This window comes from Nuphar pumila, chromosome 1, assembly GCF_984573655.1.
Source record: "Nuphar pumila chromosome 1, dmNupPumi1.hap1.1, whole genome shotgun sequence".
Taxonomy (NCBI): domain Eukaryota; kingdom Viridiplantae; phylum Streptophyta; class Magnoliopsida; order Nymphaeales; family Nymphaeaceae; genus Nuphar; species Nuphar pumila.
The window spans coordinates 92538443-92566248 of record NC_143249.1 but is presented as its reverse complement, the minus strand read 5'-3'; the positions used below and the strand labels follow the sequence as shown (position 1 = coordinate 92566248).

Below are 27806 nucleotides of genomic sequence, written 5' to 3'. Positions count from 1 at the left end.
AGGTTAAATATTACAAAGTGCATTAAGGCACAAATATCACAAAGTGCACTAAGGCACAAAGCACATGGGAAATACTGAATATTATTGAGAGAAAAACCTCACTTGAAAGATACAATACAAAGGGAAAATAGTCCCTTATTTATAGACATGAGAGAAGGCAATAGCCGTTGGGTTACTTCCCAACGACTCTAATTAGAGATGTTGGGAACATCCCAACGGCTGGTCAAATAGTCAAATTATTGACTATTGACTTTGACTAAAAACCAAAAAAGACAATAAAATAAGAAATATAAAAATACATATTACAAAAAATGTAATTCATACATGTATACTTTAAAATTTTAAATACATATATATATATATATATATATACATATATATTCAAGTATATACGTATATATGTGACTTTCTCACACCACGAACTCCCTTCTCCCCCTTTCACGATTTTTTTTAAACCCACCCCCAACAGAGGTAAACCGTCCCTCGTCTCTTCCTCTCTTATACGGTCCAAAGAGGGAACTTTACGAAAGCACGACAACAAAGGGGAAATCGACAAAAAAAGAGGGTTCTCGACTCAGAGGTAGGATTTCCTGTGATTTTTGCAGTGTGCCCTGTTTCAAGAATGCAATGTGTTGCTGCACAACCCATCTGCGTGGGCTTAGTCTGTGCAAACGCAGAATCCATGTTCTGCATGCGTGCTATATGCAAACTATTGGTTATGCGCGTCTTGACTTTAGGAAATCTATATTTAATCACCTGATTAGCATATTTTGTGTTTGTAAGGTTCTGTGAGATGGAAAATCGAAAAATTTCTGAATGTTACATGCATGAAAATAGACTGTGGAAACAATGCTCTGCGTGTTTTACTTTTGACTCATGCTATATGTTGAGAATAGGTGGTTTTAAGTAAAGTTCTTTTATATTAAGATGCTATTTGTATTTTTGCTTTTATAATGGGGCTTGATTATAATTATGCTTTTAAGCCTCTCTCTATTTAACATAGAGAGAGGCCCTAATAACTTAACGAGTTCTCTTTTTCTTGTGCAGCCGTCTCTCTCTCTCTTTTCTCTCTCTATCTAGGGCTCGGTTCATCTTCTACATGGTATCAGAGCCTAGCCGATCGTGGGAGCGTGATCGAGTGTGATCAAAGCCCAGTCGATCGTGGAGGCTTTCTTGATCGTGGAGGCTTTCTTGATCGAGTGTGATCAAACTTCGATCCAATGAATATCTTTTTTTCCAATCAGGTCAGCGATTAAATTTTTGTTTAGATCTGATGACAGATCTGGGCATGCTGCTGGTAGTGGATGCTTGCTGTGGGTTTCGTAGCTCCTCATTTTTTTTTTCGTAAATACCTACTGCTGAGTTGGTAGTTCCTGCCGTGATTCTGCAAATGTTTGCTTGCTATTGGTGATTCTGCATCTGTTTGGGGCCCTATTTTTTTTATCGCATGAGATCTTGATATCGTGGAAATGGGTACAGTCTGCACTGAAGCACGTTAGTTTCTGTGTGTTACTATCTTTGCTTTCTAATCAGCAGTGAATGTTTGAAAGAGATCAGTGCTTCTATTTCAGCCGTGATACCCTGATTTTTGGGTCCTGAGTTGGTTTTATCGTGCTTTCATGTCGTGACTTCCTGTTCTTTTTGAGAAACAACAATCCAACTCGTAGTGGTGTTGCTCGTGATTGAAAAATGACTGATTGTCAAGCTGTACATGTCTGGGGAGCTGCCCTTGTTATGAAACAGGTTCTGCGTATGCAGAAGTTATGTGGTCGTGATTCACTGACGTGCTGAAATTTTTTTTCCTGTTTGTGGGCTGCTGCTCACTATTGTCGTGGGGTGTTTTTTTTTTGGTTCGTATGTGAACAACTACTGATTGTAATATCAGTTGGTGTGTGAGTGTAACACACGTTTTTTCCCTGTTTTGATTGGAGTCTGTTCAGTTTTTCGCGGAACCAGAAGTATGGCTGAAACTTCGAAATGTGGTTCAAAATTGGAAAATATTGGAGAATATAAGGCATTTGCCAATCCATTTTCGTACGGCTCGTCTGTAAGATCGAATGACACTATGCCAGGTAGTCCAGAACATTTATGATGTTGGTATCTGGACATCGTAGAAAACATATCTTGTTGGAAGACGAACCCACTGAAAAGGTGGGAAAATATGTTACCTGGGATGAAGATAATGACATAGTTATGTCATGGATTATGAATAGTGTCGAACCCCATATTGCAGATGGTTTAATTTACTATAATACAGCCAAACAGATGTGGGACAATCTTCGAGATACATACTCACAAGAGACTAATGTGAGTCGTATCCTACAAGTTGAACAGAAAATATATAATTTACAGCAGGGAGATCAGACCTTGGCCCAGTACTATGCCTCCGTAAAAGCTGCGTTTAAAAGACTTAATGCTCACAGACCCCTCTGTTGTTCGAAACAAAAGGATCATCAAGAACAAACTATGGTTGCTCGGTTTCTTACAGGTTTATCTTCAGAATTCTCCGTTGCAAAAGTCCAAATGTTGATTGGTTCGGATGTACCTACTCTTGCTGAGGCATATAATCGTCTGAGCAGACTTGCGATCTCACTTCCACAGTCTCAGCCTGTGACTCAGTCATCTGCCTTAGTTGTCTCATTTGGTTATGGGCGTGGAAATCTTCAGAATATCAGAGGACAAGGTCGTGGGCGAGGTGTGGGAGGCAGAGGAAAGCTTCAATGTACATTCTGTGGAAAATCTGGACATTTAGAAGATTGTTGCTGGGATAAGCATGGCCGACCAACCTCCTCTTCATCAAAGTCATATGCTCCTAAAGCAAATGTTACTACTCTCGAGGCAACAAAGGCACATAAAAATATCTCTGCAAGTGACAGTAGTATCACCCTCAGTCGTGCTGAATATGATGAGCTGATAGCTCTTCGTCCTTTGAGTTCCACCTCTTCTGTAGCTGGTGTTGCCTATTCAACTGGAAATCCTCTTCATCCGACTCACAGTAAGTGGATTATTGATTCTGGTGCATCCAGACATTTGTGTGGAAATTCACTTGTTTTTTCAGATCTAAAGGATATTAAGGCTCAACTTGGAGTCTCATTAGCCGATGGGAGCACCTCCCCGGTTGTTGGTCAGGGAAATATTTCTATATCCTCATTACAGTTGAAAAATGCTCTTCATGCTCCAAAATTTCCTCAAAGTTTACTCTCTGTTAGTTGCCTTGTAAAAGAACAAAACTGTAGAGTAATATTTGATCCAATGGGTTGTCATTTTCAGGATTTGTTGAGGGGGAAGAAGATTGGTGGAGGCTATGAAGAAAATGGAATTTACTACCTACATTATCCAATGGGTACTGTTCATGCTGCAGTGGAACATTCATTCAGTCCTGTTCAGTGGCATCGTCGTCTTGGTCATCCTTCATTGTCAAAGCTCCGTTCGGTCTTTCCTCAGATTCCTTCCACCACATCATTTCAGTGTGAAGCATGTCAGCTGGGCAAGCATCATCGAAGTTCGTTTCCTTCGAGTCAGAGTCAGTCTAGTAATAAAGTCTTTGAACTTCTTCATGCAGATGTATGGGGTCCTAGTAAGATTCCTACTAGGACTCAGTGTCGATACTATTTAGTTATTGTTGATGATTTCTCGAAGTTGTCATGGGTGTTTTTAATAAAGGAACGATCTGACGTTCCAAGTATTATCAAATCTTTAATTCTTGAAATAAAAACTCAGTTTGAATCTAGTGTCAAGATTGTTCACACTGATAATGCTCTCGAGTTTAAATCAAAAGGTCTGTTACAGTTTTACCAAGATAATGACATCCAACCCCAAACTTGTGCCTATTCATCTCAACAAAATGGGGTGGCTGAGCGAAAACATCGTCACCTACTTGATGTTGCCAGGACCATTATGATTCAGTCCAATGTTCCTGCGTTATACTGGGGAGATGCAATTACAACTGCTTGCTATCTGATCAACCGCATGCCATCTTCTTCTGTGGGTGATCAAATTCCAATTCATGTCCTAAAACCCAATACCCCCCTCTTCTCCCTCTCGCCCAAAGTATTTGGATGTGTTTGTTTTGTACATAAACTTGGCCCTGACCGTGATAAATTAGCTGCTCAAGCTATAAAATGCATATTTATAGGTTATCCCAAAAATCAAAAGGGATATCGATGTTATGATCCTACTTCTCGTCGAGAGTATGTCAGTGCAGATGTATCTTTCTTGGAATCCACTCCATATTACTCTAGTACCGGTTCCCCGCTGCAAGTTGATCCAGTTGAGTCTTGTCCATTACCTATACCTCCTTTTCCTTTGGAATCCGTGCCCTTATTCCCGAACCAAACTTCATCCTCTTCCAGATTTCATAATCCTCCATTGGTATATGTGCGTAGAGATCCACCTCCGCAAGTGCCTTCATCGTCTTCTTCCCCTGAAGTAAGTTCTACTGACAATAGTGATCTTCATGATGATGATAACAGGCCGATTGCTCTACGCAAGGGGACACGACAATGTACCTTATATCCCATATCTCATTTTGTCTCCGATGCCAGAATTGGAAATCAGATGAAATCTTTTATTTCAGCTTTATCTGCTGAAACTATTCCTCTGAACTATCAGCAGGCAGAACTTGATACTCGCTGGAAGCTGGCTATGCAAGAAGAAATGAATGCTTTAATATCTCAGCATACATGGGATCTAGTTGACTCCCCAGCAGATGCTGACATTGTTGGATGTAAATGGGTATATACTATAAAGTACAAATCTGATGGTTCAATTGAAAGGTACAAGGCCAGATTAGTAGCCAAAGGGTATACTCAGACATATGGTATTGATTTCTTTGAAACTTTTTCTCCTGTTGCACGGATGGGTACCATTTGTCTTGTTCTCTCAGTAGCTGTTCAGCATGGTTGGAGCTTGTACCAATTAGATGTGAAAAATGCATTTCTATATGGGGACTTATCTGAGACCGTTTACATGCAACAACCTCCAGGATTCGAGGTTGAGGGGGAGTGTCAGAAGGTGTGTAGACTGAAAAGGCGATTTATGGCTTGAAACAAAGTCCTCGTGCATGGTTTCAAAAGTTGTTTGAAGTGATGTCACGTTTTGGCTTTAATAGGTCAGCAACAGATCATACACTATTTATAAAGAAAACTAGCTCTGGCATAGTTGTTATGGTGGTATATGTGGATGACATCATTCTTACAGGAGATGATGTGAAAGCTATTGATGCCACAAAGGCTCATCTTCAAAAACACTTTGTTACAAAAGACCTTGGTTCACTGAGGTATTTTCTGGGTATAGAAGTTGCCAGGAGCCGTGAAGGGATGGTTTTGTCTCAACGGAAGTATGTTCTTGACTTATTAAAAGAAACAGGAATGTTGGGAGCTAAACCAGCAAATATTCCCATGGACCATAAAGTTCAGTTGTTTGAAGAAGGGTCAAAACTGGTTGATAGCAAAAGCTATCGCTCCTTAGTAGGGAAACTACTGTATGTAACTGTGACCAGGCCGGATATTGCTTTAGCAGTAAATAAAGTTAGTCAGTTTATGGACAAACCAACTGAGGTACACTGGGATGCAACTATTATGATTCTCAGATATCTAAAATCTTCTCCTGGAAAGGGGTTATTGTTCAGGAAAGGTGAAACTCTGGAGATAGTGGCCTATTCTGATGTTGACTATGCAGGATCTGTAGTGGATAGAAAATCTACCACGGGATTCTGTGTGTTCTTGGGAGACAACTTGATCTCTTGGAGAAGTAAGAAACAAAATGTGGTTTCTAGGTCGAGTGCAGAATCAGAATATCGGGCTATGGCCCAAACAACTGCTGAATTGATGTGGGTTCGTACTGTTCTTCTTGATCTTCAGGTGAAGGTTTCCTCTCCCATGACCATGATGTGCGATAACAAAGCTGCAACATATATAGCGAACAATCTTGTATTTCATGAGAGAACAAAGCGCATTGAGGTTGATTGCCACTATGTAAGGGATATGGTTCAAGCTGGTCATATCACCACAAAATATCTAAAGTCGGAAGACCAAGTTGCAGATATGTTTACAAAACCTCTTGCTAGACCAAATTTCTCAAAATGTTGTGACAAGCTGAGCATGATTGATATCTATGCTCCAGCTTGAGGGGGAGTGTTGAGAATAGGTGGTTTTAAGTAAAGTTCTTTTATATTAAGATGTTATTTGTATTTTTGATTTTATAATGGGGCTTGATTGTAATTATGCTTTTAAGCCTCTCTCTATTTAACATAGAGAGAGGCCCTAATAACTTAACGAGTTCTCTTTTTCTTGTGCAGCCGTCTCTCTCTCTTTTCTCTCTCTATCTAGGGCTCGGTTCATCTTCTACACTATAGTACTCTGATTATAAAAATTTCTGGCCTATGTATGGGTGATTTCTGGTACTGCATAATTTTGGCAGACCATATTTTGTTCTACATATCTTCTCCATGTTAGATAAATGATCTGTGATACATATATATTTTGATTTGCCGATTTGGCATTGTAATACATATTAAAGTTTCTGTTTTGCGTTAGCACAAGCACAATATTGATTGTCTGTGGTATGGGTATTGACAGAAATTGATATAGATTAAGTTCAATGACAAATTTGGATTTTTTGTGTTAAATGCATTGACTGTAATCAATTTTTGTTTTATACTCAAGGATGCAGTGATTATCTGTGTTGAGTACGACATAATTCATTTTTTTTCTGAGTTATGTTCAATTTCGAAACTCAAGACTCATATGTATGCGTTGGATGTTTTCTTTTTACATAATGTTAAATAGCACAAGTATAGTAAGTGTGAATCCAAGAATGAGATTTAATGCCTATGAGTTCACCTTAGAAAATTTCAGGTTTAAGCATATTAAAAATAGAAATTTCGGACTGAGTGGATGCAGCAGCGTATTTCTGTGTGAGGCCATGCAAAAAAGTCTGTATTTGCATGCTTCTTGAGTTATTTCAAATTCGTGTGGAACCTTATGTCTTGCTATTGAACAGATCTGTTTTAAGTTCAATGACTGAATTGCAATGTATAATAAATGCAGTGACGGGAAATAAACTTTGTTTTAAGTTTAATAAGAAACCTTATCATTTTGTATTGAGTTCATGGATAGCAAACAATTTCTGCGATAAGGTCAATGACAGAAATTGTCCACTGCATAGTTGTAAACTTAGTGCTTGTAATATTAAATTCCATGATTAAAAATTTGTCTGCATAATTAAATTTTTTTTAGTTTGGAAGTCGAAATCGGTGAACAGTCTGCTCATTCCTGGCCTACTTGTTGTGATGAGGCATTCAAGGTGGGAATTGGTTGTATTAACCATAATCTACGTCATAATATATGGGATCTGTATGTGTTTTCTCTGAAATTATCACTCAGTGACAACAACAAGCTGGGTATATACTGTTGGAAAATCTTTCAATGATAGTATCCTCACATGTAAGGTTTGCTTTTAAAAGTTTCTGCCAACTGCCCTTAAATTTTAAATATACATAGAATGTATAGTGGAGTACTTCAAGTTCTTGTTTATAAAACTTGTAAACTCTGCGCTATACCAATGGTAACATCTTGTTATAAATACTTTAATGCAAATGATTGTCCGTATTATGCCCTGCTCCTATAAAGTGTTAAGTCCAAGGTTGAGTGATAATACAATTGTGTTTTATGAAATGAATATAGGTATAAAGTTTTACAATTACTTTTAGGTGATTAACTTGAAAGGTAACTTACCTACAATTCTCAAAGAATGAATACATAACCGAGCGTGCGGGTTGGTTTGATGCTGGCATATGAGCTGCCAAGTCAGGGAATTGAGGGTTTCGTATTGGCATCTCGAGTTTTTATAAAGCTAATATACAAGTAAATATAAATTTAACATTTTTTTGCTTGACTGGTTTAAAGGTATCGGGGCACTTGTGCTCGCCTGGTTTAAAGGTACCAGAGCACACTGAGTGGGATTGCACAAATAAATGGATAAAATGGTAACCTATCTATCTAAGGTGAGATTATTTGGGAACATACTACCACTGTAGTATGATTCATTATTTATGTGAGCACCTGTGGCATTGAGCTACTGGGTTCAATTCATGTAAAAGCCCTGAGAAGTCAGGTAACAAAAATTTATAAGACAAGTAACCCACTGAGACTCAGACTTACCTTGGAGAGGGTAGGTGGTACACAACTCCGGGGACGTGTTATATTAGTTTCGAGCGGCAATGGCTCGTTGGTTCCCAGTCCTCGGAGTTAGGGAACCCAGACTACCATTTTGTCCTAGGTGGTAGGTCCAAGTTCTTCAAAAGTTATTGATGCATATTGTTTGTTTGGGCTTTGGGAGGTTCTCTCGGTTATTAAACCACTCTCTTAGGATTTCAGTTTCAGTTAGGCATTCAAGTTAATAAAAAACACTGCATAATAAAATCCTGAATGTTCTCTTCTGTTATGGTTGCCTTGACCTACGAGTGCCCGTGGGATAATTAAAAAGAAACTTAAATTAAGTATTTTATGTTCTTATCCATATGTACATCGTGATATTCTGTACCTGAAATTGTTTATCATTTATTTGTGGTTATTCATATATCAGACATGAGTTATTTCTTGCGATATTTATTTAATCATTCCATGTTATGCCATAGCTTTACAATTCATTGAATATTCAATAGCGTTGCACTTTCTTGTCACACCGTACACATGCATAATCATAGTAATCCTATTGATCAGAATGGTTGTAGCATAATCCTATTACTTTATCATTTTCGGGATGATGTATGGACCATGAATTTTTGATGTTTTCGGGACAATTAGAAATAGTTCAGTTATTTTCATTTCTGCTTTTGTAATGTTTTGAACATTTTGTGTACTATCAAATTTCATTGGTAATGGATTCAATAGTGTGTTGCTTTGATTTTCCTATGATGTACCCGAGATTCTTAACCTGAAATGGATTAAAAAAAAATCTCGAAATTCGGGTCGCTATAGGTAATGATGTAAGACCCACAAATTTTTAGTAAAAATTCTGAATAAAACTAAGAGGTATTTTATGTAAAATTATCATATTGACCCGTAATGCGAATCAAACAAATTTCAACGAGCCAGTTATACTTAGGACATATATATTCATAAGGATATATGCTCAAACAGTTAAGGAGTTAGAACTCTCTCCCTGGACAAAATTAGGAGATTTCACACAACCTATCCACTTCATCTCCTCATGATGAAGAAATTGGTGTACTCACATTTTTTCGTGAAAAATATCGGCGAAACCCCAAAAATACGCGTGCCCTACAAAAATGTCTGCCAGACCCCACACAAGTAACTCACTAAAATTATCTTATGGGCCCCACATAAATATCCCATAGAATTATTAAGTGGTTCTCACAGAGGATGTCATTTAGTTACTTTACCATTAAGTTTGGACCTTTGATCAGTTGGGCCATCTAGATCAGAACCAGACCCTATGTGGATCCAAGATCCACTTTTTTCTCTATAAATAGGAGGAGACCCTCCTTAGAAAAATCGTTCCCTCCTCTCTCTCTTCTTTCTCTAGCCTCTCTCTCCCCTCTCTCGTGGTTCTAGCCTAGACCATGCCCACTTGCAGTAAGCTTGGACCTGCCTAGCGTAGGTTGAGTTCAGTTGGGTCAAGTCAACTTGACTTACTAGGTTAGCCTTTCTCTTCTTTTATTTTGGTCTTAGCCTAGGTCAAGACTACTTGACCTAGACTGAGCCTACTTGAAGAATTGCTTTTGTAGAGGAAGAGTAGTTTTTCAAAGTGTGGTTATGTGTTGTTATGCTCCTTAGAATAAGATCAGAAGAAATAAAACCGTGAAATGATAAATGATGTTATGGAAGCATGGAGGAGCTGCGAGTATCAAGAACTACTTCAAATGAGTATGATTAAACCATTTAGGCCAAAGCTTGTCGGTTTCTTGACTGAATCTGTAAGGCATTGTTGCTTAATCAACATCATTGCTCTCTCCCTCTCTCATGCATGCTTGCACGCATGCACCAAGATCTTGTTTTCTGGACTTCAATAGCTGCTCCTTCCTGTACATGTTAAAAATATTTGTGTTTCCCTCTTTTATCTTACATTTTGCCTCAAACAAATCTTTTATTCTTCATATACAGTTCTAATTCTGTTTATGTGTATGCAACTCTTGTTTTATTTAAACATATTTGTTGCCTCTGTAATATATCTGTAGTTCTATATGTGTAAAACCCAAGATTTTTTTTTTATAATTAAAATGAATAAATGATGAATTATTGGTGTATTCATGACTATAATTGTGAATTCTTGATTTTCTTGATATTCTTGATTTTCTTGATATTCTTGATTTTGATTAATTATGAACCTTTGTCTCAAGTTATGAACATTATTTAAAGAATAATTGAAAAAAACTAAAATATGTGGACTAAACACGAAAGTAAATGATTTCAGACTATGGATTTTAGATTTGGATCTAATCTCATTGGATTGGACCAATAATATTAGATGTCATTATTGTTTCGACAGAAATTTCGGCCAATCAGTGGCTCATCTATTAAATCGAAGTTGACCCTAACGTTCCTCATTTTGAGGGCATCGAAATCGACTATTTACATGCCCAAATTGTATTGATTTAAACGTTTTATCAGTGACCGAAGTTCATGCCTAATTATAGGTCGAAAATTAACGTTTTTCGATATCGACTAATTTTTTTTACCAAACCGTATGCATACGATTAAATCTAAGATCACCACGACGATCTACATTTTAAGGGCTATCAAATCGACTATTTAAACATCCAATTCTGATGAGTCTTTAGGTCTGTAGGCCTCCCGAAAGGTTACTATGTCACTAGAGCCCAAGCCACGGTAAAAAGTCTCTACTTTTCTTTTATAGCTTAAGTAATTTCGAAATTTGATTAATTAGGTCCCATAATTTATTTTTTTTATTTTATTAATAAAAAAATTTAATAAATATTAACTTCTTATATTAGAGATGAGACTCTTGTCTAAGCCCATCTATAAATAGAGACCCTCATGAGGAGGATTAACAATGTTAGTTCTCTTTTTCTCTCCTCTCTTCCCCGTGCCCCTTGGAGCCTTTCCTTCTCTTTTTTGGATTCAAGAAAGACCTACACGTGATTCCAGGGGGTATATTAGATTCTTTTCAAGCTAGTAGAAGGTGCAGATCATGCAATAAGACCCGCTGGAATCTTCGAAAAACGTTTTTCCAACACGAGGTAGGTGATTTATGCTTTTCTTGCAAGAACAAAATTCTTGGCATGAATTCCAATGATTTTAGACCATGATCAAACCCTTCTAACTGTGGGTTTGAACCAGATCTAAAGATCCATGAAAACAGAACGATTTTCCCAAAAGAAAATCTTCTTGGAAATCGTTTTTTTCATAAAAACCCGGTTTCTCAAAAAAGAAATCTGTAAATTTTATAAATACTTGTGTTATGCTATGACTTTCTTGCAAGTAATGATTTGTATTGGTAAAATAGGTTATTGTAGACATTTTGTAATTTTTTTGTGAATTTTCATGGTCGAAAATTGAAGATATTGCGATTTTAGCAATATCAGGTTTTTCAAAAAATAAATTGGTTAATATTGAAAAGATGTTGATATTGTAGTTAGATTCATGCAATATTCAATGGTAGTTGATAGATTATATTATAGTTAGATATTATGTAATTTTTATAGATTTTTGTGAGTTTTTATTTCATGCATATTCTACAATTTAGTTAATTTATTATATATTTTACCGAATTAATTTATGAGAAAATAAAGCATGCGCGAGATGGGCATATTTTTTCTGCTAAACGGCTGAGGAAAAGTGTGATTTGTCTCAGTTAAAATATAACAGAGTTAGCTGTATATTTTATTTTGGGTTTTATTTAATTTATGCAAGAAAAATCACGGGTGTACGGATTCGGATGACCTGGTTTGGTCCAACCTGAATGCATAGACCCGGAATTACAACTTTTCGGCCAGACATCCGACCAGTAAAACATTTGTATTTCCCTCATCCGGAGGAGTTTTGACAAACGGTTTGTTGGGTTGGAAAGCTAACAAAATTTCGCATCTACTATGAAATTTTAGGCTTTATTCATGGATTGAGCACGACCCTCTGACAGTCGAAACAAAATACATTATGTCAGTAGTAAAACGTTAATAACTCTCTCGTATAGAGGAACTTTTACAAACGGTTTGCGGCTACGAAAAGTTGACGAAATTTTCTACATACTGTAGAAATATCAACTATGTTCACCGACTGTAAATTTTTCTGTTAATTCTGTAACAGTCGGACAGAGTTGAGGATTTTGTTAATCGAGACGGATCTTTGGACCAAGAATCGACTTTTGCATAGTTTGCATATATGTCATATAAATTTCTTCATATTGAATAACATGCAACATATGAATGAGTATGTAAGCCTGATTTTATGCAGAAGTTTATATGTCTAGCTTAAAACATTAATTGCCGTAAGAAAGCCTACACATAAAGATAAAGGATCGAAGGGTCCAATGAATGCAAGTTCATGATTTAATTTCAAATATTGTGTTGGCTGCATGTATGCCCATGTTGTAATGATGATGATGATGATGATATTGATGTTGCAACGATATGGATGCTCTAATTCATGTTCTTTATTGCATTGATAATGCACATGCATATGTGTTAACTAAAGCATGAATGTAAATGAAATTTTCATTTTTGCATATGCTCAAGTTTATGTTAAAAGCATGATTGAATAAATATTTCAATGCGTTACAAGAATGCATCCACAACCTGTAAAGTAGCCAAATGTTTTGATGTTGCATGAAGAATATGAATATAATCAAGTAAACATGTGACATTAAAATCAAGATATTTGCTGGGAGAGTGACAGGTGGTATGAAACTTCGTGGGGCAAGTATGTTTCGAGCACATAAGGTTGCTCCTCTCCTCCAATGATTTTATGAAGAAACTTCTGCACTAGACTGCAGCGTTGAGGGCAAGGTATTCATGAGGAAATCTGATGCATCAGGTTAAAAGGTTTTGGGAATATTTCTCGTATTATCGTTCCTAACCCCGTCCTGGTCAAAGGGCCCGACAAGGCCAAAGCTACCCTTGTATGTAAAACACTGCCTGAGTCATGGTCCTAATATGGAAGTCAAGCCTCTGTCGTATCAACAAGGCTAAGAAGTGATAACTTATGATGTATGTACATTAGTTAGGCATTTCTTGCATCATTTAAGAAAGAGAATGTAATTAAAGATAAGAATATATGCACACATCGAAGGGTTTCTGCATATGGTAAGTCATGCATATTAACTGCTCATGCATTTTACTTCTTGAATGTATGAATTAATGCTTTCTTGTTTAATTTGGTAGATTGAATATGCATGGCTAGTTATGTAATTATTTTAGTAAATTTTTAAATGCTAAACTATGAAACAACGGTTGAAATTCTTGCTTTGTACTTCTGTCTTACGAGTTTAGTATATCTCACTCTATTGAGATATGTATTGTTTGATCCTATACGGTTTAATATTTTCTGGTAATGAGGAGTAGCTTACATGCGAAGGCGGGAGGTTGCAACGGAGACTGAGCCTACCTTTCCTTTGCATTTACAAGATTTTTGGACTCTAATTTATTATTTGATTATTATGTCAATGGACTAAAGAAATTAAATTTTTTTAATGATTGTGGACATTGCTTTATTTTATGCAAGTTAAAATCTATTTCTTTTGAATCCCCACAATCGTATGGTTATGCATGAATAAGAGAAGTAGCATGCCAAATTTTAGACCCGATGAAATTTCCGTTGTTTTTGTTAAAGTATTTAAAAAAGGGTTTAAAAAAAAATTTCACCATTTTTCGGCTTATAAAAATTGGGGTGTTACAGTATGTCACTCAGAACTACTTGGATACTGACGATGGTGGCATAATTTCTTCTAACACTTAAATGAGCCTTCTAGTAACATAAACAACAAAGCGTTATTCTTAAGGAGTTTATTTGGATTTGTTGAAGATTGTGTGAGAAACTCATGTTCGATACATGATATATGTTTACTTTTTTTTTTATGAGACATGGACATGGATATCCTCAAAGATTTAATTGGACTTAGGTTTTAGGATCTTCATGTCACTCTTAAAATAGTCTTTCTTTATTTATTGTTTTCATGCCATTATGGGCCCTACCTTTTCTTTTTCTGTTGCCTTTTATTATTGCTTTTATGCCAGCCAAACATTAACATGCGTATCTATGTTTAGGATATGGTTTTCTTTGACATTGATATCCTTGTACAAGAATCAAAACACTACCTAAGTTTCTTCTATATGTTTTGCTTGTTCCAAGCTTTGAAAACTCAAGTAGTGATGAGATTATGTTGGTTTCCACGTCTAGTCTCTGGCTTCTATAATCCCATCTCATTGATGTGTGGAACGAGGGCGTAAATTGTTTAATGCATCTAATATCATGAAGCACTTTATTGTGATATCTTTGTCACCACTTTAAAAAAGGAACAACTAAGATCAGTAGAAAAAACAAGGAAAACTTAAAATAAAAAATAAAATAAACTAACCAAACAGATTTTATCAGTGAACAATGATATATAACTATTGAAATAGTATTTTATTGTCTTATCCTTACATTCTGTAGAATTTACAAAATCAACATGATAATAATGCACTAAAGCATTGGACAGAGTAAGAAACAAGTAAATGGCACGAATTAGCTAAAGAAACAGTAAGAAGACAAGTCAATAGCAGGGTTAATGTTTGCTATGATCGATTGTACCTACAATCTACTTAACTAAACTTTTTTTAAAATTTTCTTTATGGTAAATTCTGACCTCCTAGATGTGATCTACATGCTCCATTTAGTAGGAACTTTTGAAGGCATACTTCTTTCTGGAACACAAACTCAAGTTTATTGGTAGATGTACTTCTGTTGCACTAAGGCTGCAACCTTCTGACAAAGACATTTTTTCTTAAAATACTTCAACTGAGCATTCTGTTGGCATTTTCCACAAAAGCATTGTATGTTTTCTTTATGTGCTTTTATTGTCTTAGACTTTAAAATCTCTTGCTAATGGAATTGATTTTTTTCAAATTCCTCATCCGGACCATCTTCTGTAGGACACTTATGTGACTGGTTGCAATTACATTACAGAGATCTAGAGAAGTTTGATTCTGATCTTAGGCATATCTCAAGACTATTGGCAGATATCAGGATTCAACACCTGCTAATGCATCTTCCTTTTTTTGAAAAGTTTCACTTTTGTCTTTGTAGTCCAGGTGGTTGTCCAAGTCCTGTTAGCATGAACCTGTATGTTCATATTCTCCATTCATTCTTGTCTTACCCCTGCTGTTGTTTTTAGTGTTGCCTGTTTAGGGATGGAACGTCACCAGTAATTTTTGAAACCTGTCATGTTTTATTAGCAATAGCATACTGGTAATGGACATGTGCTGCTTGATTATGAGTTTATTGCTGTTCCTGCCTCCTGCAGGCTAGGCCATTAAATACTAAGGTTGGAGGGGTAAAGCGTAAAGTGCCTCTATCATCCACCACAGCAGAAGACACAGCTGCAGCAGCGGAGAAGGAACTCCCATGGTTAGCTATTCCAAGAAAGAAAATGCAAACATCCCAAAGTGTGTGGACCTGTACCCTCTGTAATGTAAGTTGCACAAGCAGGGATGGCTTGGCTGATCACTGTCTTGGCAAAAAGCATAAGGCAAAAGTTAAGGAATTAAAACTAAAGAAAGGGGAAGGTGCTTCGGACAAGATTGATGCAAAAGCACCACAAAAGAATGCAACCAAAGCTGTTGGTGTTGAAAATAGTGGTCCTGGTATTGCTGCAAAAGATTTGAACCTGAAGAAAACACCAGGTAGCAGGAGGAAGCAGCTGAAGAGCAATGCAGTTGGGCAAACACTGAAAAAACGGAAGGAAAACCAAGCAAAAGACCAATTCATGTTCTGGTGCGAGCATTGTGGAGTTGGGTGCAATAGCGACATTGTCCGTGATTCACACCTAGGAGGAAGGAAACATGCTGCAAAAATGGAGGTGCTCAAGAAGTCTGGCAGTGCCAGTGGCACAACTATGTCTCTTATGATGAAAGCAGTAAAGGAGACTGGTGAATCGGAATCTGTGACAATAGTTCTGAAAGGGGTTGATGCTATGAATGGAGGTGAAGATGTTTTAGAACAGAAGGAAAATGAAGAGGAAGGGGTTGAGGGTGATGAAGTTCAAGAACAAGAGGATCAGGAATCATAGGTCTTTCTTTCATCCTTCACAACTTAGGGAAAGAGTGGTTTATCTGCTAGACTGGACATTCTTGTGTTTTCTATTTGTGTTCTGTTTCATATTTCCACTATGTGAAAGCCGCATCTTAAGGCTTACGATTTAACTTCTTGGCTTGTATTTCCTGCTTCCATGCGAGCTTCTCTCCCCCCCCCCCCCCTCTCTCTCTCTCTCTCTCTCTCTGAGTGTGTGTGTGTGTGTGATAACCAATTACAGTAAATATTAATGAACTACATGACCACAATATATTGGGGTGAAAGAGCACCAGTTATTTCATCTTAATATCTTCTAGTTTCCACATGTTATTCGGTTTATGAATTTTAAAAAAAATTTGAGTGACCTTTAATATATCCATACTATTCAAAATTTCCCTATCAAAGAGAATTCTGAAAATGCCAGCGGGTAGTTTTGCTCCAATGTTACAAATCTCGGTGTTGGGAAATTTTGGCTATGAAAATTTTGCAAGAAACCAAAATTCTTTTCTGTTGGAAAAATCTTGGCAAAACATTGAAATATTATAAAACATAAATTTTGAAAAAATTATGAATACAACACAAAGTAAAAAAAGTTGGTTTTCTTATTGTGATAAGATTAAGGTTACTTGTCAACAATTATGAATAAATTAGCATGGGTCTCTCATGCAATGGATAATAATCAATCCAATTGCTTCGTGGACGTGCATGAGCCGTGGCAGACATTTGCACGTCTTGATTGTCAGTTTCACAGCATGTAAAGAGGCCGTCATTTATGCAGGTAATTGTTGTGCCTTAAATTTTAAAGGGCATCATGATTGCAGAACGCCATTAGGATACGTAGCCCTTAATCAAGTTCCATCCCACGCATTTTCTATGTTTGGATGCTCATGGAAATGAAGAGTGAAGTAATAATAGACAGGTACTTGTTGGTACACCAGATCTGCTTCTCATTTCCATTCGTCCATTAAAAAAACAAATTTGGGATATACGGAGTATTCTTTGCTGTGCATCAGTTTTCAGCACCTTATGGTAGAGGATGTTTGGCTTTCAACACACTAAATTATGCTTCATTTAGACATCTATATAAGAAATTATGTCCAAAGTAAGCTAACATGTCAGTACAACCGGACTTGTTTCTTAACAACAAATCGCCACTTATGGTTAGAACTCATTGGTTGTTAGAAAATGTTTTCTCCTTAGAAAACTTTGACTTTTTGTGTAGAAATGATAAAAATGGTGAATTATCATTAGAACATATGGATTATCATTAGAGTTTTCTGATGACAAGTTACGACTTGTTAGAAGACACTTAATTTGGCTCAAAATTGCATGGGAAATAAGAATAAACCTTATCTAAGCTGCCACTCTTATCATATATATATCACTAAAATAAGAGAACTAGAAATATACGAACTACCATGTGAATTGGGCATTTCTGACACTTTTGCAAATCCGACCATGTAGATGTGTTTGGCATGGTGAATTTGAATCATGTATTCTTGATAAAAAGATAATTTTTGGATGCTTGAATATTTATGAAGATTATGAGCTGCTATTTCAGGAGCTCCAAGAAAGGCTTGCAAGTTGGTTAATGAAGCAACTAAAGATGAAAGAAGGTAGAACAAAGAGCTGGCCTATTTTTGGGATGCAAGACTCCATAAATAAACCAGTCGAAGAAGAGCTTAACTAGAAATAGCCCAACCCTTAAAAGGTTTTATTTAAAAATAGGTTTGCATTTATAATATTTTGGTAACTTGTGTAAGGCTTAATGAGCCCCCTCCTTGGCCTATATATAGGCCCTGTTTCTTGGCTTGAAGGGATTATGAAATGAAAATTGAATCTCTCCCTAAAACTCGTCTCTATCTCTTCTCTCTTTTCTATCTCACGTCCCTCTCTCTAACCTTGGTGTGCTAACCTCTAGTAGATTTAGTTCACTAAGTGGACTTAGGCTGCTATCAAGGTTCACTCAATCAGCGTAGTCAAACCGAGTTCTTGATGATCATCATCTCACCCTGTAAACCCGACCTCCACCAGCTGACCCAACCGCTATAGAAGACCCTCTCTGAATCCCCCTAAACCAAGTCATTCCCTTAATCCAAACCTAAGTTAGAACCTACCCAATCAAATTTAGCTTATCTTGAATTATGATAAACATAGAATTTTGTCACAGTTTGCAGATTTACTCAGCCCAAACTGTGAGAAATCTGACTCTCCAATTTGAACTTAGTGTTTCTTAGGGTGTCAAGTTTTAACTCCTTGAATTTCAGGATTTATAGAGTTCTCATCTCCGAGAACTCTATTTTTCAATTTGAGTCTATCAGTCCAAAACCAAATCTGCCTTACTCAAACTTGAATTTACCCACCACTTTTTAAAATAGTATCTCCCTTGTCTTGAGTCTTCTGACCTTTAAATTTGGTCAGAACTTAATTTAAGGTGTCTGATGATACATGAAATGCATATCATTTATATATATTGTTCATGCATTTAGGTTTATTTTGAAGGATAAAAACCCATGTAATTGTGGATTTAGGGGCAAGGAAGCCATAGTTCAAATTTCATTTGAATCCAAGCTAAAACGAAGGAAATGAAGCATTTTTAGGGTAATTGAAGTGAACGCCAAGGTAAAGTGGATTAAGATCCGATCCAAAGGTGAAATATTGGATCATGAACTAGATCCAAATCCAAAATATTCATAAACCCATGTGATCTAAGGTGCATTCTATGAATTTTTGCAAGAAACCCCCTCCATATCAAGCATTTAGGTAGTTGTAATATTGAATAGTTTTAACATATAGTTAGAATTAAATTTTGTTTAAGGTAGGTTTTAGAATTAGAAATAGTTTTAGTAAGATAAATAGAATAGAAAGGTTAGGGTTTGATGTATTTTGGTTCATTCGAAATACTCTGTATCTTGTTTTACTTGGATAAAAAAACCCAAATTCGGGTTTTCCTCCAAACGTTTTCTGCATTTTTCGGGTCTAAGATACTTTTAAGGTTATTAGGAACCTTTAAATCAAATTTAATCAATTTCTAATATGTTTATGGATTTTTCTTTCATTTTTTGGGGCATAAAAGGCTAAAACTTGGATTTTCTTCAATTTTTAACATGTTTGCTCATTTTGTATGATTTTTCCTTTTATCGCTTTTTTTTTAATTATTGTAATTCAATTTAAGGGTTGTAATAATTCAATTAATGAAAAATTTACTTCATGCTTAGTTTAGAATGAATGAGCATATACATTAGTTTTAATTTCTCATAATTAATTATTGTATTTATTTTTCTTTTATTTTTAATTCACTATAGGAAAACATGAATGTCACATGCACCATTTAATAAAGAGTAAATAAAAGTAAGTAAAGTTTGTATTTATGGACATAGTCGGAATATAAATAATACTTATAATTATTATTCTTTATTTAAATGCAATTCAATTTAAAAAACCATCATATTTCAAATACATTTTCTTCTTTTATTAGAATCTAAAATAAAGATTATATCAAAGTATATTCGTGCCCATAGTCATAAATATATGAAAATTTAATCTTATTTTAATTCTATAAAGGCACAAAAATTTATTTCATTCTTTATTGAAATTTAAATAAAGATTAAATTAGAATATGTTTGTGACCATAGTCATGAATATATTAAACTTTTAATTTTATTAAAGAATTAAATTTGATTTTAATTCCAATTTCAAATAAATTCTTTTTAAATACATTTATCATTTAAGATAAAATTGCATCGTTATTTTCTATTTTTCAAAATTATTCAAAACATTTTCAATTTCAAAGTATTTTCCAAGTGATTTTTGAAATAATTTCCATTTCTAAATTCAATGTTATTTCTCAATTTCCAATTTTTGATTCTTATTTTCAATTCTAACTTTCCATTTTTTAATTTCTAAATTTAACTTTGAAATTCATTTTCAATTCTAAGTTTTAAATTCAATTTTTAAATTTCAAGTGTTGGTTTATTTCAATTTTAAATATCAATTTTATTTTCCATTTTTTGAATTTCAAATTTTTACTTTGAATTTCACTTCAAGTTCAATTATTTATTTCTTTTAAAGTTTTGAATTCTATTTTCACTTCAAATTCAATTTCAAATTTTCTATTCTAAAACTTTAATTCTTAATTTGGAATTTCATTTCAATTCCCAATTGTTATTCCAAATCAAATTTTGAATTTCCTTTTTGAATTCTAAATCCTAAGATTTCAAATGCAATTTTAAGTTTGATTTCTGAATTCAATTCTCAATTGAGAAACCAAACTCTAATTCTGATTTTCTATCACAATTCAATCCAGATTTTAGATTTCAAAATTTAACTTTGAATTCAATTTCAAAAACTTCAAATTCAAACTTTCAATTCAATTTACAAATTCTCAATTTCGATTTCTGAAACTTCAAAATCATCTCTTAAAGGATATTTTCAAAATCAATTTCAAAATCACTTGAAAAATTCAGATTTCTAAAAAAATTCAAAAATATACATATTCTCAAACTCAAAATCATAGCACAAGCCTGCTTCAATGTGCATTTAGGACTTAAAATAATTTCTTAGATAAATTTAGGCAAAGCAAAGGCATAAATTCGATCCTTAGTTCAATTACCCCTGGTAAAGGTGCCAGGAACGATTGAACCTAGTACCGATGAGCAAATTCTGTCTCCCCATTTTCCCACAAATTTTAAAACGAAGGCGAGTAATTTCAAAATATCTTTACAAAAGGTGAAGTAAGACCTTGCGAGAGTTTTTCTCTTTATTCCCTTAAAAAGGAATAAAAAGAAAATTTTTGCAACGATCACATCATGGCAGTGGAAAATTATTTGCCCACCTTCCCTTTTGGGTTTACCTTAGTTGTGTACTTCCTTCGTTGGAGTAACTACGCAATTATCATAATTCTAGGAATGACTTAATTACTGGTAATGGGATATCCTTTCAAAATTATCAATCTGATCTCATCAGATTTTCCTCTTCTCCTTTTTATTCAAATTGTTGCCCTCAAAGATTTTTTTTTCATCCTGACCATCCCCTTTGTCCTACAAAGAGTATCGGCATTGTTGAGTGATTCAGACCATATCAGGCAAGAAGATGACACCATATCAGTGCATTCGCGATTTCAGCAGCGAGCAAGAAAAGATGAATTTTCCAAGATCTGCCAGAGGATAGAGTCAGACTGACAGGGATGACATCGATCCCGCCACATATCAGTTGTTCAAGAAAATAATGATTAAAATGATGTCTAAGCAAGCTGAAGACAGTCCCAGAAAGGCTCCCATCAAGAAGAAGACATATGTCTCCTTCTCCAAGAATATCACTAGCAAGAACAACAACACTGAAGGTTCTATACCCGACATAAGCAGCAATGGAGGCAAAAAGAAAGATACCTTCAAGCAAGATAACAAGACTCTCCAATCGAGCTCTCGCCAGAAATCGAGCACTCAAGAAAAAATGAAGCATGACAATTGGAGTTTCACTCATGATTTCACTCATCTTGATCAACCACGTGAAGAAATGCTCGAATATATGCTAGCCCATGAGACGATTAAACTTCCAAAAATTGCTAATCCTCCTGTCATGAGAAAATTTAAGGATCAATTTTGCAAATTTAATCGAGCAATAGGACATGACACCGAGCAATGCTTCGTTCTCAAGAACATCATTCAAAATCGCATCGACAATAATCTCCTTGTTAAAGATGAAGGAAAGGACCAACCGACTGTCCTGACCAAGCCTTTCCAATCCAGTCCCCAGCAGAAAGCAAGCGCCCGACAAAAGATAAAGCGTGACGACTGGGGTTACGATCACGAGTTTACTCCTCTAGATCCGCCCCTCGAAAAGATCCTTGAATATATGCTGGTCAAGGAAATGGTTAAACTCCCAAAGATTGTTGATCCTCCTGCCACAAAGGGCAAATGGAAAGATTGATTTTGCAAGTTTCACCGAACAATGGGGCATGATACCAAATGTTACTTCGTCTTCAAGAACATCGTGCAAGATTTCATTGACAGAAAGCTTCTTAACGAGGAGGAGAGTCAATCAACTATCTTGCCAACATCCTTTTGGACGTGAAGAAGAAGGATGATGCCAATGCTATATCATTTCCTTCATTTTGTTCATGTTATTTTAAAGGGGCAATATAGTCTTAGTTCGATTATCAATTTCTTATTCCTCTTCTTCAATACATCAATAAATTTATCATTTTTTCTCATAACTTGGTGCCATCTTTTGTATTTCTCTTTCTTTGCAAAATGTCTTCTTGCAAGGAGTAACCTCTTTTAGAGTGCCTCCCGAATTAATCAAGAAGTGCATCCCAATTTTTTCCTTGTTATCTTCGAGAACGTTCTTCAAAATATCAATTATTTATCCTTTCATCCAACATCTTACTTCCCAGTTACACTGGGGCATTTTTTTTGAAAATTTGTCTCTACTTCAAAACGTCCTGTATGTAGACAGAATCAAGCAAAATCTTTCAACATTCATTTGCATTCAGTTGTATTCATTTGCATCTATTTGCATTCATCTATCTACATTTATTTGCATTAATTTGCTCAAATTTATTACCCATTCAGGATAAGGGATAATTTTGAGACCCTAATAGTTGTCCAAGTCATCGTGAGGATGAAGATTGAAAATCTCCCATCACAATCATTGAGCACTTTCAAAACACCACTCTTTTCTACATCTGACCTTCGGGTCAAGTCTTTTACCAAAACCATTTTCGCCAGTCATGCCAAAATTAACCTTCGTGTTAAGCCTATTTCCAAAATCCAGTTTCACACTAGTCGAACCATAACAAAATTCAATCTTCGCACTGATCGAGCTTTCAAAATTTAGCTTTCAAGCCAATTTTCAAATCTAACTTCTAAATTGGCCTAGAAAATCTGAGTTTTGACTCGAATTTTCTTCTAAATCCAATTCATCTAGTTTCCTTTTGAAGATTCTAGTTCTGACTCAAATTTTCTTTTCTTTAAATTCAAGAATTGGTCTAAAAGATCAGAGTTTCGACTCAATTTTTTTTTCAAATCCAATTTGTCTAGTTTTCCTTTAAAGATTCGAATTCCGACTTGAACTTTCTTGCCAAACCCAGTTCTAACACTGGTCCTATCAAATCCAATTTTCGAATTGGTCATTTCACCAAAATTCAGCTTCACGTTGGTTCCTTTACCGAATCCAATTATTGTACTGGTCGCTTTTTTCAAATTCAAGCCTTATACTAATTCATTTTCTCAAAATTGTTGTTCCTAGTGAACCGATGTTGTTCTTAATTGAAACAATGTTGTTCTTAATTGAACCAATGTTGTTCTTAAGTAAATTGATGTTATTCTTAGTTGAACTGATGTTGTTCTTAATTGAACTGATGTTGTTCTTAAGTAAACCAATGTTGTTCTTAGTTGAACCAATGTTGTTCTTAAGTGAACCGATGTTGTTCCTAGTGAACCTATGTCATTCTTAAGTGAACCGATGTTGTTCTTAAGTGAACTGATGTTGTTCCTAGTGAACCGATGTTGTTCTTAAGTGAACTGATGTTGTTCTTAAGTGAACCGATATTGTTGTTAATTGAACCGGTGTTATTCTTAAGTGAACTAGTGTTGTTCTTAAGTGAACCGATGTTGTTTCTAGTGAACCTGTGTCGTTCTTAAGTGAACCAATGTTGTTCTTAAGTGAACCGATGTTATTCCTAGTGAATCGATGTTGTTCTTAAGTGAACCGATGTTGTTCTTAATTGAACCGATGTTCTTAATTGAACCAATGTCGTTCTTAATTGAACTGATGTTATTCTTAAGTGAATCAATGTTGTTCTAAATGAACCGATGTTGTTCTTACGGAATGAATGTTGTTTCTATGGAACCAATGTGAATCCCCTTTTAAACCATTCATTATGATCCAGCCTTTCATTAAGATCCTAGCTCAAACAATCAATCAAAACCTCTGGGTCACTAGTTTTTATCAAACAAACCTTTAAGTTACCAATATTATCAAAAGTCTATCATTTTCCAACCTTCGGGTTGTATCTGCCAATCATGGTCATCCAAGATTTGACCCTTGTGTCAAACTCGCTCCCAATTAGCTCAATATCAATCATCAATCATTTTTCTTAAGAGAGACCCTTTTTTACACGGAGAGTTCATGGGCGCTCGTTCTTTTTGCATGCAACTATTGTTTGTTTGTTGAACCCCTTTCTAGGGAGAGTTTGAAGGGACTCGTGTTTCATTAACAGTTTGTGGTTGTACTTTTGCAGTGGTTATTTTTAAAACATTATTTTCAATAAAAGCATTTGGAAAATCATCAACCAAAAACAATAAAAACTGACTTTTCATTTTCATGGCAAGTACGGGTCGAATCCTCAGGGAACAAGATACATTCAACTTAAATCTAAAACTTCAATTTATTAATATTACAACTATTTACAACTATGTTAACATTATAATTCTAATTGAATTACAATCTAAAAATGAAAATGAACTGAAATGGATTAATAAGTCTTCTCCAGATCGCCAAGGGTAAATTTATCTTTTTGCCACACGTGCATATGCACTCGCAGTTTAAATACACCTGTTGATATGTTTCTAACTTATCAACCTAAACAAAAGAAAATCAAGAGTTAGCAACAATTCAATGAGTAATTCTAAAAATTAAATCTAAAACTGCTTCTGATTACTTGCTAACTTAAGCTACAATAACACCAAAATAACTACAAATGCAATTTTTTACTAAACTAACTAAGTAAACAAACTGTAACTAGTTTGACTACTGTTAATATGTTAACTACATGCTAGAAAACATGAAAAACTATCGAAAATCAACTAAGTAAGTAAATGACTATTTTACCCTTATTATAGTGCAAAATGGATTCTGATAGGTTTTCGCAAACAGGGAGTTTGAAGAGGAAAACAAAATTCGATTCTAAGTATTTCTCTTTTGTTCTCTTTATGACAGACTCAAGAGTCTGTCAGACTTTACGGAATTGAAAAACTCATCCGGGAACTCTGGATACAAGCGTTTCAAGTTCGATACAAATTCTAGAACCGTTTGACCCGAAATCTAAAATCACGAAAAAACTAATTTTGTAGAACGCTTAAAAGGAAAACCAAATCAACTCGAAATGAGTTGATTTTTGGTTTGCAAACATGCAACACTCTAATGAATAGACTAGGATAGTAATTTCGGAAAAACCCTGAAAATTTTTATAGAGTATAACGAGTGTAAGTCAGTGCAAAATTCTGGTTACTATTTCAGAGCACTATTCATTGCAAAAATCCAATGCATGCACTATTAAATTAAGTATGTGCATTCACAGTCATATACACCTTTAATAGGTTGTTTTAACTACAGACAATGGAATCAATTAAACTAACTAATTACCCATGCAAATGACTTAAGCAATTTAATTCTAAATCTAATTTATAAGCTACATTATCACTACGCTAACTTAACTACCACACAAATTTTGAAATCTAGCACTTAATCAATACTTACCAATGAAATTCCACTAGAGGGGGGGGGGGGGGGGTGAATAGTGAAATTTGATTAAGATCGATAAAATAAAAACTAAAGACAATAAGGCACAACACAGAAAACACAGGATTTATACTGGTTCGGTCGAGTTACTGACCTACATCCAGTTCTCCAGTAAAACACTTGAGCTTTTCATTATAACATCCACGTTACGGGATAAATAGTACAATCACCCTCTTTCACAGAGGTCTACTTCTCTCAACAGAGAAGGGAACACCCTCTTTCACAGAGGTCTACTTCTCTCAACAGAGAAGGAAACACCCTCTTTCACAGAGGTCTACTTCTCTCAACAGAGAAGGGAACACCCTCTTTCACAGAGGTCTACTTCTCTCAACAGAGAAGGAATAGAGTGAATAACATAAAGTTACAATACTTCCTAAAGAACCTTCAGAATGATATGAATGCACGAATGAAGATTCTCAGAATGTTCTTTTCTTTTCACACAGATGATTCTTTTGTCAAAGAGCTTTTCTTGACTTTTTTTCTTTCTTTTTCTAGGCTCTCTTTTTCGAATATTGAATATGAGTTTTTCTCTTTGTAAGATCACATGTGTCTTTGAAAGACTATTTTGTTTGTATATATATAGTCTTGAGAAAATAGTCGTTGCCTTTTTTAAATGATTGTCCTTTTGGGATATGAGGTGTCAGGTCATTTCAAAAACAACTTTGTGTGAAATGATAAGTGTACTATATTGCTTTTTCAAAAAGTCTTCTTTCCATAAGTGTAGCATTTGGGGTACACTATTCGTTGTTGCTTTTTAAATAAGATATAATTTGTAATAGGTCTTTTCTCATAATAAATGATTTATAGTACATTGAACGTTGGAGTGTAAGCTATCATGTAGTTTTGTCTTTACTCAATTTAATGATTTGTAGTATATTAATATTTTTCTTATAAATCGTCACTTCTTTAGTTAAATACATGTAAGTATAATAAATGCTTTGTTAAGTATTTTATTTATAAATGGTCATTTCTTAATTACTTTTTGAGATGGCATTTAATGTTTACAGAAAGAATGATGGCTTTAAGTAAGTCGACATTCTTGAGTGTGAATTATTATTATTAAATAAATAGTCATTTCTCAAATGTTTTTTGAGATGGCATTTAATGTTTACAGAAAGAATGATGACTTTAAGTAAGTCGACATTCTTGAGTTATATTAAATACATAAAAGGTCTTTTCAAAACTTAATTGTCTTGTTTAAATAATAAGTAGTTTTGTATATAAAATAGTATTTGTTTTCTCAATTTGTCAATTCAATATAGACGATTGTATATTTTGTATTTTTCTTTCATATTTGAAATCATTAGCTTTTATATCATTTCAAGTTTTCTTTTTCATAAATGCATGTAAGAAAGTACAATGATTTGTTTCAAAAAGATGTTTTTGAAATATTGTATTCTTTTTATGAAAGCTTTGATTTTTGTAACTAGATGTCTTGTATGATATTTAAAGCATGTAATATGAAATATGCAATATGCATGCTTCTGAAGGTTTTGTTACATATGACTCTAAAGAAGAAAAAAAATCTTTATCTTGAAGTTGCCGAACTTCTTGGATAGACTTTATGAATGTATGGCCCATCAACCTTTTTCTACAGAGAGTATGATTCCATCAACTAGTTGTACTTGATCAGGTTGTCTCCATTCTTCTCAGGGGAAACAACCCTGCATCAAATACTTGTTAAATGCATGACAAATCATATCCAGTCATAATATAACATTTTCATGAAGGCATATCATCATATCATATTAAGGCATGTATGACAGCATATCATATTATATATCATCAAAACATAGTTTCTCAACATTCTCCCCCTTTTTGACGATGACAATATATGCTCCCCCTATCAAAAAGCCATATGCATAATAATAATGATATCATAAAAAATGCATATAAAGTAAAAATAGAGTAAAAGTTTGAGTTTAAGAAAACGAGAATTTCTCCAACATAGGAGAGACAGGTTTTTCTCATCCTTTGTCATAGACAAAAAGGAGGGGATCAGAGTGTAAAAAGTATTATTACAGACCAATAAAA

General features: G+C 34.9%; 1 protein-coding gene across 1 annotated transcript in view; it reads left to right on the top strand.

Moving 5' to 3' along the window:
* Positions 1-16413, top strand: part of LOC149849067 (uncharacterized) — a 72260-nt gene extending 55847 nt beyond the window's left edge. The window contains exon 3 of the mRNA XM_089998479.1: positions 15484-16413. Coding sequence (XP_089854605.1) covers positions 15484-16248 — 765 coding nt within the window. The 3' untranslated portion in view covers positions 16249-16413. The remainder of the gene's footprint in view (positions 1-15483) is intronic.
* The last annotated feature ends 11393 nt before the right edge of the window (positions 16414-27806 follow it).